At 41.8% G+C, this 20,596-nt stretch overlaps 1 protein-coding gene across 10 annotated transcripts in view; it reads left to right on the plus strand.

The window, feature by feature from the left end:
* The window catches only part of MARCHF8 (membrane associated ring-CH-type finger 8), a 143,077-nt gene that overhangs the window by 102,625 nt on the left and 19,856 nt on the right, over positions 1–20,596 (plus strand). For all 10 annotated transcript variants that reach the window (XM_054503437.1, XM_054503438.1, XM_054503441.1 and 7 more), the window contains one exon: positions 5,987–6,037. In XM_054503437.1, the coding sequence (XP_054359412.1) occupies positions 5,987–6,037 (51 nt within the window). The remainder of the gene's footprint in view (positions 1–5,986; positions 6,038–20,596) is intronic.

Here is a 20,596-nt window from a genome sequence, read left to right on the forward strand (position 1 = left end):
TAATACATAAACAGATGCAGGAATCTAGCTGTCTTCTATTAAACAATGAGATTTACAAAAATGTACAGGAGTACCACTCTGCTCACTAATTTTTTTTTTTTTTGAGAAAATAGTTAAACTTCATTGAAATGTTATTTATGTTAACTGGGTTTATTACTAATGCTAAATGAATTAAGAGATATAGTTTTTACGCTGTCAGTTTTAATGTCTAATATTGCAAATATCCATAGATAAAACCCTACATAATCTAAATGTTTTGGGAGTCCTTAATCTTTTTCTTTTTTTTTTTTTTTTTTTTTTTGAGATGGAGTTTTGCTTTTGTTGCCCAGGCTGGAGTTCAATCGCGTGATCTCGGCTCACTGCAACCTCCACCTTTCAGGTTCAAGCAGTTCTCCTGCCTCAGCCTTCCAAGTAGCTGGCATTACAGGCATGCGCCACCACACCCAGCTAATTTTTGTATTTCTAGTAGAGATGGGGTTTCACCATGTTGGCCAGGCTGGTCTCGAACTCCTGACCTCAGGTGATCCTCCCACCTCGGCCTCCCAAGTGCTGGGATTACAGGTGTGAGTCACCACGCCTGGCCCTCAATCATTTTTTACAGGATAAAGGGGTCCTGAGACCAAAAAGTTTCAGACTTCTAGTAACTATCTTCTCCATAGTCCCAAAGTGAACTGCTTTACTTCGTGGTATTAACGTCTATATTCCAGGCTGGATGAGGGAAGAAGAATTCCAGAGAAATGGGCAATGGCAATATCAGGAAAGCAAAATGTTTTCCCAGGAAATCTTTAGTTAATTTCTTTCAAAAGAACTTTTTATATATTTAATATTTTTCCGTAACTGCAAAGTAGTGTGGAAAAGTGAGAACTTTTAGCTGGATTTGTTGCTGCTCAGGACAAAGTCAGGGTTCTTTTGGTGGGGACAAAGGGAGATAGGTATTGAGTATGTAGTTAGCGGTGTTCATTGCCCACATATTTTGTTTGTTTTTTTAAGGACCAGTCCTGGTCAGAGTTTCAGGAAAACCCCACATAATGAAGTCCTGTTGTTTGACTCTTTCATACAGAATCCCAAAAACTCGCTTAGGCATCTCACCTCATTGTCTTCTTGATAATTATTGGTTTCTACTTTCCAGGGTGTATTTGGTCTATGTGAGTTTTACGCCTTGGCTCTACCCACAAGTACATTCTGTTGGGAGCCACATGTGGACTTGCAAAAAACATCATTGACAGCACTGATTAAATTGTAAAATGTGCCTTATTCTTCAGCAGAGCTCTTTATCTTTGTGATCTGGTGGCTTCTCACATTAAGAAAACTTTGTTTTCTCACACCCTCAGACTCAGTCTTTCCCAGTCTGTACCACTGTGTTTCCTGATTGATTTATTTGTATTAACTCAATTGTGGGCTCACAGCCATCTTTTACATAGGAATTTACTTTTAAAATCGTCACGACTTGCTTTTTAAAACATGAGTCATAAATTGGGTGCAGTAGTGTGCCTGTAGTCTCAGCGACTTGGGAGGTTGAGGTGGGAGGATCACTTGAGCCCAGGAATTAGGGACTGTAGTATGACATGATGGTACTCGTGAATAACTACTGTCCTCCAGCCTGGACAACATGGCAGAACCCTGTCTTAAAAACAAACAAACAAAACTCATAGCCTTTATTGATTTTTCTGGTTCAAGATTTGGAATGAAAACTTGCACCTCAAACTGTGGTCTGGGGACCGCAGCATGGGAGTCACCTGGGAGCTTTTTGGAAATGCAGAAATCTCAGTCCCCCTTAGATCTAACAAACCACAATCTACATTTTAGCAAGATCCCTAAATGATTAGGTGTCCAGAGTTGGAGAAGCACTGGCTAAAGGAGAAAACAAATGAAATCTAGAGGGCATGAGGCTGTGTTCTGAGGAGCTCTCATGTTGAATGTAGATGAAAAGAGCCCACCAGAGAGATGTGGAGATGAAAGCCAGGGTAGTGTGTGGCATCTCCTAGTACCTTCTCTGAGGAAGGAAGGAAGATGCAGCGAGGCTTCCATCTCTCCTGGGGTCACAAGATGGTGGTATCCAGTAAGCAGTGACTGAATGTGTTAAAGAGCTGTAAATAATTTACCAAGGTTTTTATTACTTGGGCATTGAAGCTTAGTTTGGGCATGAACTGGATCTTTTTTCTCCTTAGTATGTCTAATTCCACTTCTTTACATTGATGCTTGGCAAACTTTACTTCTCATTCAGAGCCAAGATACCATTCTGACTATAGGGCAGAGTGGTGTCACACTTCAACCTTGATATACTTTATGTATGTGCTTCTTTTATGTCATTCTTAAGCTCTTCCCTAGTTTGGACATTTCTCACCAAAACACTTTTTCAGAGGAGTTCAGTGGTAATACACATTGAGCGTCCCTAATCCAAAAACTCAAAATCCAGCATTCTTCAAAATCTGAAACTTTGGAATGCCAGCTTGACACTCAAAGTAAGTGCTCATTGTCACCTTTCAGATTTTGAATTCTCAGATTTGGGATGCTCCACCAGTAAGTATAATGCAAATATTCCAAAGTCCAAAAAACTCAGAAATATGAAACACTTCTGGTCCCAAGCATTTCAAATAAGGGATTCTCAATATTATCATTGGCACATGGTTAGGAGTGAGATTTTGGTCCATATTCTATGCCTGACACAGTTGTTTGCACATAGTAGTTGCATAGTAAATAAGTGTGGGAAGAATGACTGATTTGAATGAGTTTTGGGATTTGCTTTCTGGAAAATATCTCTGATGTTGTCCTGAACTATATATTTTAAGTCCAAATAAATGGACATCTAAAGAGCAGTGTTTAGGCTGGGCGCAGTGGCTCACGCCTGTAATCCCAGCACTTTGGGAGGCTGAGGCGGGCGGATCACGATGTCAGGAGATCGAGACCATCCTGGCTAACACAGTGAAACCCCGTCTCTACTAAAAATACAAAAACTTAGCCGGGCGCCTGTAGTCCCAGCTACTTGGGAGGCTGAGGCAGGAGAGTGGCGTGAACCCGGGAGGCGAAGCGTGCAGTGAGCCGAGATTGCGCCACTGCACTCCAGCCTGGGCGACAGAGCGAGACTACATATTAAAAAAAAAAAAAAGAAAGAAAAAAGAAAAAAAAAAGAGCAGTGTTTATTGGGGGAAAATAAAAGATGGTCTGGTCTGCTGGAACTGTACTGTTAAGATCCTACCAGGTAGTGGAGAAGCAACCCTAAATATTGACAAGTTTCAGGCTTTAAAACCCCTGTGTTTTCTAGGGCTTGTTATTTGTTTGGTTTTACCAGTGTAAAATATGAATTGTTCTAACAAGAAAACAAAATAAAAGCTTGCATTATCAAATTTATTTCTTAAAGGGTAAGGAACAGCTTTAGCTCTCAATCTGGGTTTATAATGTTAGCTTAGCAGGTAGTTCTCCCTCACCCCAATATCCATTCTCTGTTGAATAATTAATGTCAAAAAGGTCTGAGGATGTGATTTATTGGCTTCTCTTAGTACTTGTGAATTTCTCTGTAGATTTCCAGATGGTGTCAAACCACCCATTCCTTGTGAGGTAGTAAGTAATGTAGCAGTGGTTATAATTGGCTTTCTGTACAGATAATCCAAGGCCTATGGTGTCTTTGTTTTAACTTAGTAGACTACACTAAAATTTAATAGTAAGTCACCAGTAGCTTGGCCTTAAAATTGGAACTCACAGCAGCGCCCTTTGTTTACCTATAAGTACATTCTTGACTAATGAATGAAACTCAGATTACTTGTTCTCTGGACAGAGGGCTTTCATTCCCAGTGAATGAATGTGTGAATAACATGATTGAATTAAATTGCTAGTTAAACTTGGTCTTTTTTTTTGTTGTTGAGACGGAGTCTCGCTCTGTTGCCCAGGCTGGGATGCAGTGCAGTAGCGTGATCTCAGCTCACTGCAACCTCTGCCTCCCAGTTTCAAGCGATTCTCCTTCCCTCCGCCTCCTGAGTAGTTGGGATTATAGGCATGTGCCACCATGCCCGGCTAATTTTTGTATTTTTAGTAGAGACGGGGTTTCACCATGTTGGTCAGGCAGGTCTCGAACTACTGACTTCAGGCAATCTGCCCGCCTCGGCCTCCCAAAGTGAAACTTGACCTTTTAGAAACATTCTTTGGTAATATTCTCCCAACACTTTGAGCATACTTTATAATTTACTAATTGACTGCCTTAAGATGAAGAAACAGGTCAGATGTGGTGACTCATGCCTATAATTCCAGTCCTTTGAAAAGCTCAGATGGGAGAATTACTTGAGGCCAGGAGTTGAGCCTGGGCAGCATAGCGAGACCCTGTCTCTACAAAAAATACTTAGTCAGACATGGTGGCACATGCCTGTAGTCCTAGCTACTCGGGAGGCTGAGGCGGGAGGATCACTTGAGCCCAGGAGGTTGAGGCTTCAGTGAACCATGATTGTGATTTTGCCACTGCACTCTATCCTGGGTGACAGAGTGATCTCTGTCTCCACAAAAAGTATTTAGTCAGACATGTTGGCACATCCCTGTAGTCCCATTTCCTCAGAAGGCTGAGGCAGGAGGATCACTTGAGCCCAAGAGGTCAAGGCTGCCGTGAACCATCATCATGCCACTGCACTCCCAGCCTAGGTGACAGAGCAAGGAAATACAACTAAGATCTTCTCTTCCTTAGGCAATAGTTTTTGTTACTCATTTGGGTTTAGAGCAAGAATGAGTAGATTCAGGAAAATGACCTTATTTTTAAAAATCAGATTTATGTTTAGAATGTTCATTTTTTTTTTTTTTAAAGAAAGTCATAGGATGGAAGATGATCATAGTTGTTTGAGGGTTGCCATAACAAAGTGCCATACAGAAGGTGGCTTAAACAACAGAAATTTATTTTCTCATAGTCTGGAGGCTGGAAGTCCAAGATCAAGGTGGCAGCAGGGCTGGTTTCTCCTTGGCTTGTAGATGGCCATCTTCTCCCTCTGTTTTCACATTGTCTTTTATCTGTGTGTGTCTGTGTCACAATCTCCTCTTATTACAAAGACACCAGTCCTATTGGATTAGAGTCCACTAGGATTAGAGTCACCTCCTGAGTAGCCGGGACTACTATTGACCTCATGTAAACTTAATTACATCTTTAAAGGCCCTATTCCAAATAGTTATATTCTGAGGAACAAGGAGTTTAGGACATCAACATCTAAATTTTCACAGAAGGGAGGGGAATACACAATTTAGCCCATGATAGTTGTGTATCAGGGAGGTCAACCTAAAGGCAAAAAGGCCAGGTGGGACGTTATTCTTCAAGAATTCTAGCTGAGAAATGAAGAGAATCTAAACTAAAGCATTGACAATAAAAATGAAAATGAGTTGTGATTGAGAAGTGGAAGAATTTGATACAAGACTATGTGACTGAATGTGGAGGGGCATGAGAGGAAGGAGGCTAGCGTGGCTCCCAGATTTCCCTGCTCCAGGAGGAGAAACTGAGTTGAAGGAGATGTGAGCTGTGTGATGTCCCTATTGAGTATTCAGCACTTTGTTAGCCAGACACCCCAGGGCTGGTCAGCTGTCCTACTTTCTTCGCTCTTTCACAGTGACTCCTCATAATGTGGACTGTGTCACATACAACTGAGCGTGCAGCCTCTCCACTTGAAGTGTGTCTTAAGACACTTAACCACCATCTGAACTTTCACGTGAAATGTGACTTAAGACACTTATTACCATCTTATTTTGAAAGTGAATTCTAAACTCTTATTTTTTCCTGATAATAAAAAATTAAATCTTTTAAATAAAATGTTGAATCCTTTAGGACAGGGACTATTGTTTATTCATTTTGCCCAAATGTGCAATATTTACTGCCTGGCTACATACATCTAGTATATAGTAGGTTGTGCTTTGCAAATTCTAGTTCAGGGAATGATTTGTCAGTAGGGTTGTTATGATCAATTACTTGTTCTTTGCATATTTTAATCAAAGATTGGTAATTAAAACCTGTTTGATTTTCTTGCAGAATGAGAAGACTTTGGGACATTCCGTGAGTCATTCAAGCAACATTTCTAAGGTAGAGTGCCACTGATAAATGTTATTTATTACCTTGAGTCTTTTGTGTTCCTATGCCTTACATGTGTTTATACTCTTTTTTTTTTCTGAAAAGACATTAGAGTTCTTGATACATTTCTGTAATCTGTTCTGGGACCATAAGAGGTATGTGGCAGTTATGTTTTTCTGGTAAGGCAATTTTGAGTGTGTGTTGGGGGAAGTGACTTCTGGGAGAAAATTCCATTTTTTCCAGAAAACCATATACTTTAAGGGAGAAGAAATCTCAGGCACAGGAGAGTCTGTTGCCACAATTAGGAATATATTTGACTGAAAGTAACAAAAAGCTAACTATGGTGACTTACATAATTATGGACTTATATGGTTCATTTGACAAGGTGTCTGGAGGTAGGTGATCCAGGGCAGAGTTGCTCACAGATTGTAGTGCACCCGATTCTGTGGCTGTTCGGGGTGCCACTGTGTAACCCGCATGGACCTAGGGGGACTGAACAAGGGGTGAACGTGGGAATAAAAGACGAGACAAAAGAGTATATTTGGAAGAAGGAGGCATCTTGGCTCTAGTGGACAAGGGCTCTGAGCTTTACACAGCCCTCCGTATTTATTAGGCAAAAGAGATAGTGAGAAGTGGAGTGGAAGAAGGGGTCAGCTGCTCAGTCTAGAGGAGGCTTGCAAGACTGCATTCCTTGAACAAAAGGCTCTAGATGTTGCAGTAGAGAACCTCAGCACCAGGGAGTGATTGCCTCCAGCAAACCTGTTGGCAGGAGCAGTCTCCAGGAGAATGCTGAGTTGGTCACGTCCCGTGGGTCTTCGGCTCCCTGCAACAGATGTTGCCAGGGACCCAGGCTCTTTCCTCTCTGTGCTACCTCCTACTTGACACATGGTCTCACAATGAGAGCTGGACCTTCAGGCATTGTGGCTGTGGCCTTGGCAGGAATTAGAGGAATGATCAAGGATTAACAGGTCTGTTAGCTGAGAGTCACCATTTTCAGCAGGAAGGCAAAAGTTGTCCCACAAGTCCCACCTGGCTGCCTGAAATCTGCTTACATCTCCCTGGCCAGAACTGGATCACAGGCCACCTCTAGCTGGAAGGCAGCTAGGGAAAGGAGGGCTTGGGAAGTGAATCAGCCATCCAACAGCATCTCCTCACCTGTGGTGTGGTCTTTTTAGCCCACTAGGAGCACACTGGCTGCTAGGGTATGGCCTGGGAACCAGCAGAGTGTATCTGATGCAGTGAGCTTGCTTCTAGGCAGTGCTCCTCTCTCAGCCCAGACATTGACTCTGGCCAACCCCTTCGCCATGCAGTTACAGCCATGAAAGTTCTTTGCAAGGGTGGACCTTTTCCCCATGTTTTTGGCATATGGCCAAACACAACACAGATTCAGCTGGGAGGATTTGAACAAGTGACAAAATCTGTCTGCTGTCTCAGGCCTCCTAGATACTCTGAAATGAACAGTTACATTATATGCCATTTTAATGTACTGACTACACATATGTTTTCATTCAGGTCACCTTATTTTTTAAAACTAAAAGTAAACTCTGGCAAACCTTCTTAAGACATTCGTCTGTTCTTAGGCATATTTGTAATCTAATTATATTATTCTTCCGCTTAATTTTGCATTAAAAATAGGAATGCTTTTCACAAAATATTTTTTCCCATCCAACCTCCATTTCTTTTCTTTTGCTGTCCCTTCGGCCAGGAATGCTGCAGTGCTAGAACTATGCAGTGGTAAACCATTTTTGCCCATTTTTGCACCTTTCAAAGGAGCTAATCAGTGTCTAAGCACGGAGAAAAGTGAGAAGGTGCAGCTGCAGATGGTCTGTTTGCTTAAGTTGAATTAAATGTGTTAAAAAACGCTCAGTAGCACATGTATGTTGCCTTGCCCTAGTAGCCAAGGGCAGTTCTGAAGGAGGACATCCTATGCCTTAGATATGTACCTGTTCGTTCATGGATTTCAGTCACATTCTATTTAAAGGAAACTTCTTCCTATAGTTAAAAAAAACTGTTTGCAAACCACCATCTTAAAATGTCTAGAGGAAAGGCTATCGTCTTGGCTTGTGTTGTGGGTATTTTGAGCTTTGTAAGGGTTTTGGAATTAACATGGATGATGGTTTACTAGCCATGTGATTTTGAAAAAGGACATCTCTCTGAGCTTTAATTTAGTTATCAGTAAAAGTAGGGTAAGCCAGGCATGGTGGCTCACACCTGTAATCCCAGCAATTTGGGAGGCCGAGGTGGACAGATCACCTGAGGTCAGCAGTTTGAGACCAGCCTGGCCAACATGATGAAACCCCATCTCTACTAAAAATCCAAAAAAATAGCCAGGCGTGGTGGTGCACACCTGCAGTCCCAGCTGCTTGGGAGGCTGAGGCAGGAGAATCGCTTGAATCTGGGAGGCGGAGGTTGCAGTGAGCTGAGATCACACCATTGCACTCCAGCTTAGGCAACAAGAGCAAAACTCCGTCTCAAAAAAAAACAAACAAAAAAAAAAGTAGGGTAATAATACAACCTTCAGGGTTGTTCTGAGTCTTGGGATTAACGTTTGCATGAAACCATGGAGTAGCTCACCCATTACACTGAGCCAACAAACCTGACTCTTGTCAAACTTCATTGAATCCTGGTGACCTTAGGTTGATTGGGCCAGGACAGTTCATTTAATGGTAGCTTTATTATTTATTGCTGAACAATGGAGAACCATACATTATTTTTTCCTTCTTGCATACCTTTTTTTTTAGACAGAGTCTGGCTCTGTAGCCCAGGCTGGAGTGCCGTGGTGCAATCTTGACTCACTGCAACCTCCGCCTCCTGTATTTAAGCAATTCTCCTGCCTCAGCCTCCTGAGTAGCTGGGATTACAGGTGCGTGCCACCACGCCCAGCTAATTTTTGTATTTTTAGTAGAGACAGGGTTTCACTATGTTGATCAGGCTGGCCTCAAACTCTTGACCTCCTGATCCACCCGCCTTGGCCTCCCAAAGTGCTAGGATTACAGGCGTGAGCCACCATGCCTGGCCCCTTCTTGAATACCTTTTTACTGTGTGCTGTTTGTGACTGGACACTTAGTGTGTCCAGTGAGTTCCGGGATGGTTACTATGGTCATTGAAGAGTATCTGAGTGGAATGAGCCTTTAGAACATTGGATTACTCACAGAACTTCCTGGTTAACCTGTCAACATGAAATTCTGTTGCAAAGTGTACCCTTTTGTAACGAAGATAGTTAGCATGCTGTATAAGGTGGTTAGACATGAACCAGTTCAGTGGGACCAAGGAAGGGAGGGCAGGCCCCCTGTGGAAGATAACTGTTTTTGAGAAGACAGTTTTTTATTGGAGTATTTATTAAATGAACCTGCTGTTTGAAGCCAGTTTTAGGCCGTGACATGTAAAATCGTATCTTCAGTATAGCAGACATACTCTTGAGATTAAAGGAGGCCACAATGTGGACATACTGTATGCTACCTGAAATCCCCGTTGTCTCTGTCAGGAGACTTTTTCTGCTGACTTTTAGACCCCAGCTGGGGTCAGCACATTAGCCAGTCACTGCAGTCTGCTTTATGCTTCTACAGTTCACCTCTTGCTGGCATAAATTTAGAGGTTGGAAAGAGGTAAAAAATAAACCTTTAATCATGCCTCCTAGTATTCCATCTAGATTTTGTTACAAAGTGTCTCAGTGTGTATTGGAAGCATATTGACTTTAAAAACCAGGCTCCATTTTCAAAGAAGGAAGCAGGTAGGTTGGATGGGATGTTCATGAGGCTGCTAGGTCTGTGGTGGCTTGCCTGTCTTCAAAATGGGCAGCTGGATTTGATCCCCTTAAGGAGTTAATAGAAGAAGCATATTGGAATATTTAAGTAATTACAATGGCAAAGTCTTCACCCAATACTTACTTTGTATTGATAGTACAATGTTAATGGACATCATTTGTTGAGCCTCTGTTACCAAATTGGTCACCTCCAATTAACGTCCTAAGGGGTCCAAAGTGACCTTTTCCTTTTATTTTTCAAGATCGCACTTATCTCTGCCTGGGTTTTCATGAATTTTTTCCATTGCACCTTCACCCCACATGTAACCTCCATGAGTGTAGATCCATGCTTTGTTTACCCCTAAATCTGCAGAGCCAGTGATGGGATGGAGCCCTGGAGGTTGTCAGTACATGTTGAGTCAATGTTTGCATGCTGTTCTGCTAGACACTTGATACCCAGCCCATTGTTCATTCCTCTTCATCATCCCAGCCACCTCCCAGGCCCAGGCCTCCTAAACTCCTGCAGTAGCTTCTCAAGAATCTATCCCAGACCATCTAGCACCCAGCAGCCAGTAAGTAGAATCCTAATGCTTCTCTTTTCAATTCTTCAGTGTTTCTGATTACACTACCTTGAGCTGTCATATCTAAGGTGACCTGGGCCTGGCCACTTGGAACCTGATCCTGTGCAATATCCCCTTGGTCATGATGATCTAGGTATGGTGACTACCTTGACGATTTTCAAACAAGCCAAATTCCTACCTGCGCACCTTTGCAAATGCTGTTCTATCCGAGAGGCCCCTCCCAATCTTACCCCTTTTTTGCATGAATGGCTAAAATTCCTAACTCATTTCTCTTTCAGTTCTTAGCTTCTTTAGAGGCACTTACCCTTGACACCCTCCCCTTAGTCTAAATTTTATCACCCATTTGGGTTTTGTTATTCTTTTTCTTCATAGCACCTATCACAGTTTGTAATGATAGCAGTGTGTAGAAAATCTTATATTTTTAGAAGCAGCAGAATGTCCCCCTTTGGGAAAAAATCTGTTTAATTGACTGGGTGCTTGGAGAAGTTTGAGGCCGTTTGAGTCCCACAGGTGACATGCTTTATACAAAGATGGGCACTGGAATGCAGCCCCCATGAAACTCCCATGCATCTTGCCCAGACCTTCACCTCACTGCAGGGTCCTTGACCATGTGGGCCCACTGAGCCATCCTGGAGGATGTTCCCCAGATGCCCCATCCACACTCAGTCCTCACCCTATGTACGTCCCTTGCTGCTGTTTGCTTAATCATTTTCTAAAGAACAAACTCAAAGTTTTATATCATTGTGTAGTATCTGAAATCACATTTGATTGGTTTTCTTTTTTTAGTTTATTTGTACACATTTATGGGGTACCTCTGATATTTTGTTACATGCATAGACTATGTAATGATCAAGTCAGGGTATTTGGGGTGTCCCTCACTGTGAATATTTATCATATCTATGTGTCGGAAACATTTTAAACCTCTCTTCTAGTTATTTTGAAGGATATAATATATTGTTAACTGTAGTCACCCTACTCTGTTGTTATTGAACATTAGAACTTATTGTGACTATCTAACTGTATTTTTGTACCCATTAACCAATCTCTCTTTATCCCCCACTCCTGCCTCCATGCACACCCTTCCCAGCCTCTGGTACCTATAATTCTACTTTCTACATCCATGAGATCAAATTTTTTTAGCTCCCACATGTGAGTGAGAACATGTAATATTTGTCTTTCTGTGTCTGGCTTATTTCACTTAACATAATGACCTCCATCCATGTTGCTGCAGATGACATGATTTCATTCTTTTTGTGTGGCTGAATAGTATTTCATTGTGTATATGTGTCACGAATTCTTTACCTGTTTGTCCATTGATGTGGACACTTAGGCTGATTGCATATCTTTTGCGAACAGTGCTACAATAAACATGGGAGTATAGATATCTCTTTGATAATACTAATTTGTTTTCCTCTGGGGAAATACTTTGTAGTGAGATTGCTGGATTATATAGTAGTTCTATTTTTAGTTTTTTGAGGAATTCCCATACTGTTTTTCATACTGGTTGTACTAATTTGCATTCCCACCAACAATACATAAGAGTTCCCTTTTCTCTGCATCCTCACCAACATCTCTTATTCCCTGATGATTAGGGATGCTGAGCAGTTTTTCATGCAGCTGTTGGTCATTTATATGTCTTTTTTTGAGAAATGTCTGGTCATGTCCTTTGCCCACTTTTTAATGGGATTGTTTGTGTTTTTAATGTTGTTTGAGTTTCTTACATATTCTGTATGTTAGTTCCTTGTTCGATGCGTAGTTTTCACATATTTTCTCCCATTCAACAGGTTATGTCTTCACTCTGTTGATTGTTTCCTATGCCGTGCAGAAGCTTTTCAGTTTAATATAGTCCCTTTTGTCGGTTTTTGGTTTTGTTGCCTATGCTTTGGGGTCTTAGCCATAAAATCATTGCCTAGATCAATGTCTTGAAGTGTAATCCTTGTATTTTCTTCTAATAGTTATATAGTTTCAGGTCTTATGTTTGAGTGTTTAGTCCATCTTGAGTTGATTTTTGTATGCAATGACAGGGCTTCAGTTTCATTCATCTGCGTATGGATCTCTAATTTTCCCAGCACCATTTATTGAGAGGGTGTCCTTTCCCTAACGCATGTTTTTGGTACCTTTGTTGAAAATCAGTTTGCAGTAAATACGTGGATTTATTTCTGTGTTGTTGATTTTGTTATATTGTTCTGTGTGTCTGGGTTTGTTTTGTTGTTATTGTTTGTTTTTTGAGATAGTCTTGCTCTGTCGACCAGGCTGGAGTGCAGTGGCACTATCTAGGCTCACTGCAACCTCTGCCTCCTGGGTTCAAGCAATTCTCCCTGCCTCAGCCCCCTGATAGCTGAGATTACAGGTGCATACCACCAAGCCTGGCTAATTTTTGTATTTTTAGTAGTGATGGGGTTTCACCAAGTTGGCCAGGCTGGTCTTGAACTCCTGATGTCAGGTGATCCACCTGCCTTGGCCTCCCAAAGTGCTGGGATTGTAGGTGTGAGCCACCACTCCTGGCCTGTATCTGTTTTTATAACAACACCATGCTTATTTTGGTTTTTGTAGCCTTGTGTAATATCCTTTGAAGTCAGGCAGTGTGATCCCTTCAGCTTTGTTTGTTTTTATTAGGATTGTTTTGGCTATTTGTGCTCTTTTTTGGTTCCATATGGTTTTAGGATTGTTTTTTTCTGTTTCTGTGTAAAATGACATTGACATTTTGATAGCGATTGCATTGAATCTGTAGATTGCTTTGGATAGTATGGTCATTTTAATGACACTGATTTTTTTGATCCGTGGACGTGGGATGTCTTGCAATTTGTTCGTGTCCTCTTCAGCTTCTTTCATCAGTGTTTTGTAGTTTTCCTTGCAACGGCTTTCACCTCTTTGATTAAATTTATTTCTAGGTATTTTATTTCGTATAGCTATTTTAAGTGGGATTGCCTTTTTGATTTCTTTCTCCACTAGTTCATTATTGGTATATAGAAACACTACCGATTTTTGTATGTTTATTTTTGTATCCTATAACTTTTCCGAATTTATCATATCTAAGTTTTCTAATGAAGCCTTTAGGTTTTTCTAGGTATAAAATCATATCATCTGCAAAAAGGGACAGATTAACTTACTTTTTTCCAATTTGAATGCCTTTTATTTCTTTCTCTTGCCTGATTGCTCTAACTAGGACTTCCAGTACTGTGTTGAACAGGAGTGGTGAAAGTGGGTGTATTAGTCTGTTTTCACGCTGCTGATAAACACATACCTGAGACTGGGTAATTTTTAAAGAAAAAGAGGTTTAATGAACTCACAGTTCCATGTGGCTGGGGAGGCCTCACAATCATGGCAGAAGGCGAAAGGCCTGTCTTACATGGCAGCAGACAAGGGAGAAATGAGAACCAAGCGAAAGAGGTTTCCCCTTATAAAACCATCAGATCTCATGAGATTTATTCACTACCACAAGAACAGTATGGGGGAAACCGCCCCTGTGATTCCGTTATCCCCCACTGGGTCCCTCCCACGACACATGGGAATTATGGGAGCTACAATTCAAAATGAGATTTGGTGGGGACACAGCCAAACCATATAATTCCACCCTTGGCCCCTCCCAAATCTCATGTCCTCACATTTCAAAACCAACCATGCCTTCCCAACAGTCCCCCAAAGTCTTAACTCATTTCAGCATTAACTCAAAAGTCCACAGTCCAAAGTCTCATCTCAGATAAGGCAACTCCCTTCCACCTGTGAGCCTGTAAAATCAAAATCAAGTTAGTTACTTTCTAGATACAATGGGGGCACAGGCACTGGATAAATATACTCATTCCAAATGGGAGAAACTGGCCAAAACAAAGGGGCTAAAGGCCCCATGTAAGTCCACAATCTAATGGGTCAGTCCATTCTTAAAGCTCCAAAGTGATCTCCTTTGACTCCATGTCTCACATCCAGGTCATGCTAATGCAAAAGGTGGGCTCCCACGGCCTTTGGCAGCTCTGTCCCTGTAGCTTTACAGGGTATAGCCCTCCTTCTGGCTGCTTTCACAAGCTGGCATTGAGTGTCTGTAGCTTTTCCAGGTGCACGGTGCAAGCTGTTAGTAGATATACCATTCTGGAGTTGGGAGGATGGTGGCCCTCTTCTCACAGCTCCACTAGGCAGTGCCCCAGTGGGGACTCTGTGTGGGGGCTTGCAACCCACATTTCCCTTTCACACTGCCCTAGCAGAGGTTCTCCATGAGGGCTCCATCCTTGCAGCATACCAGTGCCTGAACATCCAGGCATTTCTATACATTCTCTGAAATCTAGGTGGAGGTTCCCAAATCTCAATTCTTGACATTTGTGTACCCGCAGGCTCAACACCACATGGAAGCTGCCAAGGCTTGGGGCTTGCACCCTCTGAAGCCATGACCTGAACTATACCCTGGCTGCTTGTAGCCTTTGGTTAGAGTGGCTGGGATGCAGGGCACGGAGTCTCTAGGCTGCACACAGCAAGGGGGCCCTGGGCCCAGCCCTTGAAACCATTTGTTTTCCTCCTAGGCCTCTGGGCCTATGATGGGAGGGGCTGCCGGCAAAGATCTCTGACATGCCCTTGAGACATTTTCCCCCATTGAGTTGGTGATCAACATTTGGCTGTTCGTTACTTACACAAATTTCCACACCCAGCTTGAATTTCTCCTCAGAAAATGGGTTTTTCTTTTCTATGGCATCAGGAGGCCACAAATTTTCTGCTTTTATTTTCTGTTTCTCTGAGAATGCTTTTAAAACTTTTTAAAACTGAATGTTTTTAACAGCACCCAAGTCCCTTCCTGAATGCTTTGGTGCTTAGAAGTTTCTTCAGCCAGATACCCTAAATCATCTCCCTCAAGTTCAAAGTTCCACACATCAGGGGCAAAATGCTGCCAGTCTCTTTGCTGAAACATAGCAAGAGTCACCTTTACTCCAGTTCGCAACAAGTTTCTCATCTCCATCTGAGACCACCTCAGCCTGGATTTCATTGTCCATATCATGATCAGCATTTTGGTGAAAGCCATTCAACAAATGTCTAGGAAGTTCCACACTAGCCCACATTTTCCTGTCTTCTTCTGAGCCCTCCAAACCATTCCAGCCTCTGCCTGTTACCCAGATCCAAAGTCGCTTCCACATTTTCAGGTATCTTTACATAGCAGCACCCCACTTACTGGTACCAATTTACTGTATTAGTCTGTTTTCCCACTGCTGATAAGGACATACCCAAGACTGGATAATTTTTAAAGTAAAAGAGGTTTAATGGACTCACAGTTCCATGTGGCTGGGGAGGCCTCACAATCATGGGGGAAGATGAAAGGCATCTCTTACTTACATGGCGGCAGACAAGGGAGAAATGAGAACCAAGTGAAAGGGGCTTCCCTTACAAAATCAGATCTCATGAGACTTATTCACTACCACAAGAACAGTATGGGGGAAACTGCGCCTATGATTCAATTATCTCCCACTGAGTCCCTCCCACAACATGTGGGAATTATGGGAGCCACAATTGAAGATGAGATTTGGGTGGGGACACAGCCAAATCATATCAGCGGGCATTCTTGTCTTGTTCCAGTTCTTACAGGGAAAGCTTTCTTTCACTTTTCCCCCATTCAGATTTATGTTAGCTGTGGGTTTGTCATATATGGCCTTTATTAATATTGTAGTATTTCTTTCCTTGCCTAGTTTGTTGAGAATTTTTATCATGAAGGAATGTTGAATTTTACCAAATGCCTTTTCTGCTTCTATTGAGATGATCATATGGTTTTATCCTTCATTCTGTTTACATGATGTGTCACATTTATTGATTTGCATGTGATGAAAGACCCTTGCATCCTTGGGATAAATTCCCTTAATCGTGTACTGTCTTTTTGATGTGCAATTGGATTTGCTTTACTAGTATTTTGTTAAGGATTTTTTGCATCTATGCCTATCAGGGATATTGGCCTGTAGTTTTATTTTTTGTTGTGTCCTTGTCTGGTTTTGGTGTCAGCATAATGCTGGTCTAGTAGAATGAGTTAAGGAGAATTCTCTCTTCTTCAATTTTTTGGAATAGAGAAGAATTGTTCTTCTTTGAAAGTTTGGTAGAATTTGGCAGTGAAGTCATCCAATCCTGGACCTTTCGTTGTTAGGAGACTTTTTATTACTCTTTAAATCTCATTACTTCTTATTGATCTGTCCAAGTTTTCTGTTTCTTTCTGATCAGTCATGGTAGGTTATATGTTTATCCATTTCCTCTAGGTTTTCCAGTTTGATAGCATATAGTTCATAATAGTCTCTGATGATCTTTTGTATTTCTGTGTTAACATTTGTAATGTCTCCTTTTTCATTTCAGATTTTATTTAGGTCTTCTGTCTTTTTTTCTTGGTTAATGTAGCTAGTCTATCAATTTTAGTTTTTCAAAAAATTAATTTTTTGTTTCATTGATCCTTTTGGGTTTTTTTTTGTTTTGTTTTTTTAGCTCCTATTTAGTTCTCCTCTAATGTTTATTATTTCTTTTCTTTTACTAATTTTGGATTTGGTTTTTTCTTGGATTTCTAGATCCTTGAGGTGCATCCTTCAATTGTTTGTTTGAAATCTTTCTACTCTTTTGATGTAGGTGTTTATTGCTATGGACTTCCCTGTTAGCAATGCTTTTGCTCTATCCCATAGGTTTTGGTAGGTTGTATTTCGATTTTTATTTAAGGCATTTTTATGTTTTCTCCTCAATTTCTTCCTTCACCCAGTGGTCATTGAGGAGCATGTTGTTTAATTTCCATGTAATTGTACAGTTTCTAATTGATTTCTAGTTTTAAACATTGTGGTCTGAGAAAGATACTTGACATGATTTCAATTTTTAAAAACTTCATTGAGACTTGTTTTGTGTCCTAACATGCGGCCTATCCTGAAGAATGGTGTGTGCTGAGAAATGTGTATTCTGTAGTTGTTGGATGAAACATTCTGTAACTGTCTGTTAAGTCCACTGTCCTAACATGCAGTTTAAATGTAATGTTTGTTCATTTTCTGCCTAGATGATCTGTCTAATGATGGGGTGTTGAAGTCCCCAGCTATTATTGTATTGAAGTCTGTCTCTCCCTTTAGATTTAATAATATTTGCTTTATACATCTGGGTGCTCTGGTGTAGGGTGCAGATGTATGTAGAAGTGTTATAGCCTCTTGATGAATTAATCCCTTTGTTACTATATAATGACTCTCTTTGTCTTTTACTGTTTTTGACTTAAAGTCTGTTTTATCTGATATAGGTATAGCTAGTCCTGCTTGCTTTTGGTTTTTATTTGCATGGAATATCTTTTTCATCCCTGTACTTTCAGTCTATATGTATCTGCACAGGTGCGATGAGCTTCTTGTACACAGCATATAGTTGAGTAATGTTTTTTTAAATCCATTCAGCCAGTCTTTATCTTTCAAGTGGAAAGTTTAATTCATTTACATTCAGGGTTACTATTAATATGTGAGGGCTTATTCCTGTCACTTTATTTAATAATTTCTGGTTTTGTATATCCTTTGTTTCCTTCTTTCTTATTGTTTATCATTGTGGTTTGGTGGGTTTCTGTAGTGGTAACATTTGAGTCCTTTCTCTTCCTTATTTGTGTGTTTGCTCTACCAGTAGGTTTTATACTTTGGTATGTTTTCATGATGGCAAATACTGTCCTTGTGCTTCCATGTGTAGGATTCCCTTAAGCATTTCTTATAGGACCAGTCTGGTGGTGAATTCCCTCAGCTTTTGCTTGTCTGGGAAGGACTTTATTTCTTCTCATTTATGAGTGATAAAAAATGAGAAGAAATACTTGGCTGGGTATAGTATCTTTGACTGGCCTTTTTTTTTTTTTCTTTTAGCACTTTGAATATATCATCCCATTCTCTCCTGGCCTGTAAGGCTTCTGCTGACAAGTCTGCTGTTGGTTCGATGGGGGTCCACTTATAAAAGACTAGATGCTTTTTTCTTGCTATTTTTAGGCTTCTCTATTTGTCTTTGACTTTTGACTGTTTGACTATATAATGTGCTGTGGAGGAGACCTTGAATTATATTTGGATATCTCTGAGCTTCTTATATCTAGATGTCTAAATCTTTTGCAGGACTTGGGAAGTTTGCAGCTATTATTTTGTTAGATATTCCATCTTTTTTGTTTTCTGTTTTTCTTCTGAGACACTGAAAATTTGAATATTTGGTCATTTCATGGTGTCCCGTATGTCATGTATGCTTTGTTCTTTCTTTTCTATTCCTTTTTTAAATTTTTTTGTCTTACTGGATTATTTCAAAAGACCTGTCTTCAAGTTCTGAAATTATTTCTTCTACTTGATCTATTCTATTTGTTGAATATTTCAAGTGTATTTTGTATTTCATGTAATGAATTTTTCAGTTCCAGAATTTGTTTGTTTTTTTTTTATAATGTATTTTTGGAAAATGTTTCATTCATATCCTGAATTGCATTTCTCATTTCTTTGTATTGTTTGTCTGTATTCCTGTGTATCTCACTGAGCTTCCTGATCTTGCTCTGTTGCCCAGGCAGGAGTATAGTGGTGCGATCATAGCTAACTGCAGCTTCCAACTCCTGTGCTCAAGCAATCCTCCCACCTCAGCCTCCTGAGTAGCTGGGCCTACAGGCACACATCACCATGCCCAGCTAATTTTTATTTTTATTTTTTATAGAGATGAGGTCTCACTATGTTGCTCAGATTGGTCTCGAACGCCTAGCCTCAAGCAGTCCTCCTGCCTGGGGCTCCCAAAGTACTGGGATTAAAGGTGAAAGCCACCATGCCCAGTGTTCACTGAGTTTTAATATCATTATTTTGAATTCTTTTTTGGGATTTCATAAATTTCTTTTTGATTGGAATCTATTGCTGGAGAATTATTGGGTTCCTTTGTGGGTGTCATATTTCCTTGATTTTTCATTTCTTGTGTCCTTATGTTAATCTCTGCACGTCTGGTGCAGTCTCTTCTAGTTTTCTTAATTTGCTGTTGTAGGAGAGGAGTTTTTCCTGAGGGTGTGTCTGTGGTGTTGGTTGTGCAGGGCACTTTAGCTTTGATTCTCATTGTGTGCAGTAGTATAGTCTCTGTATGATTTCTTTGGCTATAAATCATGTTAGTGGTGTCTGTGATTTCCTCAGTATCTTAGGGTATGGTGGAGGCTGTAGTGAAGTTTTGCTGGGGACAGGGATACCAGGTTGGCCTGTCCTTGGTCCCAGTGGTGGCAGTAGTGGGGTGAGTATGCCTGCCCTTGGGCCTCAGTGCAGTATATGCTGGCACCAGTGTTAGCGGGTCAGGTGGGTTATTTTTGGGGGGCCTCCATGTGGCTTGCTCAAATGCTGGTAGTGGCAGTGGTGAGCTGGGTGGGTGGGTGAATTCTTGGGCTTCTGGGCAGCAGGCATGATATGGGTGATGGCAGCAGCAGTGGCAGGACAACCCTCTGGCTCCCAAGCAGTTTGCACTGATGTCGGCAGTGGCTGTGATGGGCTGGGTGAACCAGTCTTCAGGCCCAAATGTGTACGCAATTGGGTGCTAGATGTGGCGGTAATGGCAGGTTGGGTGGGCCTGACCTCAGATGCCCAGGCAGTATGCTCAGGTTCCAATAGTGGTGGAATGGGCTGTGCAGTCCCCAGGCCCCAGGATGGTTTACTCAGGAACTGGGTAGGACATACTTCAGCCCCGCCAGGGATGCATTCAGGCTCTAGCAGTCTTGGGAAGGGGTTGGGTGATTCCAAGGCCGTGGCAGAATGCTCCGGTGGAGGCAGCAGTGGCTATACTGCAGCCCTACTACTGGGGAGAGTGGGGTTGCTTTCAGTGGCAGTAGGTATGCCAGTGGCTAGGGAGTGCACACTTTGCTCACTTTGTCCTTGGCGCTTGTGAAGACGTGCAGTGGCTTTACTGCTTGGAGCAGCAGGATCTTTGCCAAATGGTTTGCACTTCATCCCTGGCAGCAGCAGCTAGCTGCTGCAGTGGCTGTGGTGAGGAATGTCAGTGGGGTTCTAGGGATGTGGAGAAGCAGGGACTGTTGGGCCCCCAGCAGGATGCAGTCTCCTGAGGACTGGGCTCTCAGTATGGTGTCTTCTTGTAGCTGCCTTGGACTCCAGGGGTGTGTGGGACTCATCACGAGCTCCCTCCCTGGAGCAATGCCTTCTAGCCACCTCCAGGCAGCTCCCTCTGTTAGCCTCAAGGCCTGTGAGGGTCTAGGGCTCTGTCATGGCTGGAATTGCAGAAGTACATGGTGGGAATGTGGACCGCTGGGGATCACTCGCTTCCCCTTTCCCCACACTGGGGAACCTCTTGGCTGCC

This window comes from Pongo pygmaeus, chromosome 8 (assembly GCF_028885625.2).
Source record: "Pongo pygmaeus isolate AG05252 chromosome 8, NHGRI_mPonPyg2-v2.0_pri, whole genome shotgun sequence".
Classification (NCBI taxonomy): Eukaryota; Metazoa; Chordata; class Mammalia; order Primates; family Hominidae; genus Pongo; species Pongo pygmaeus.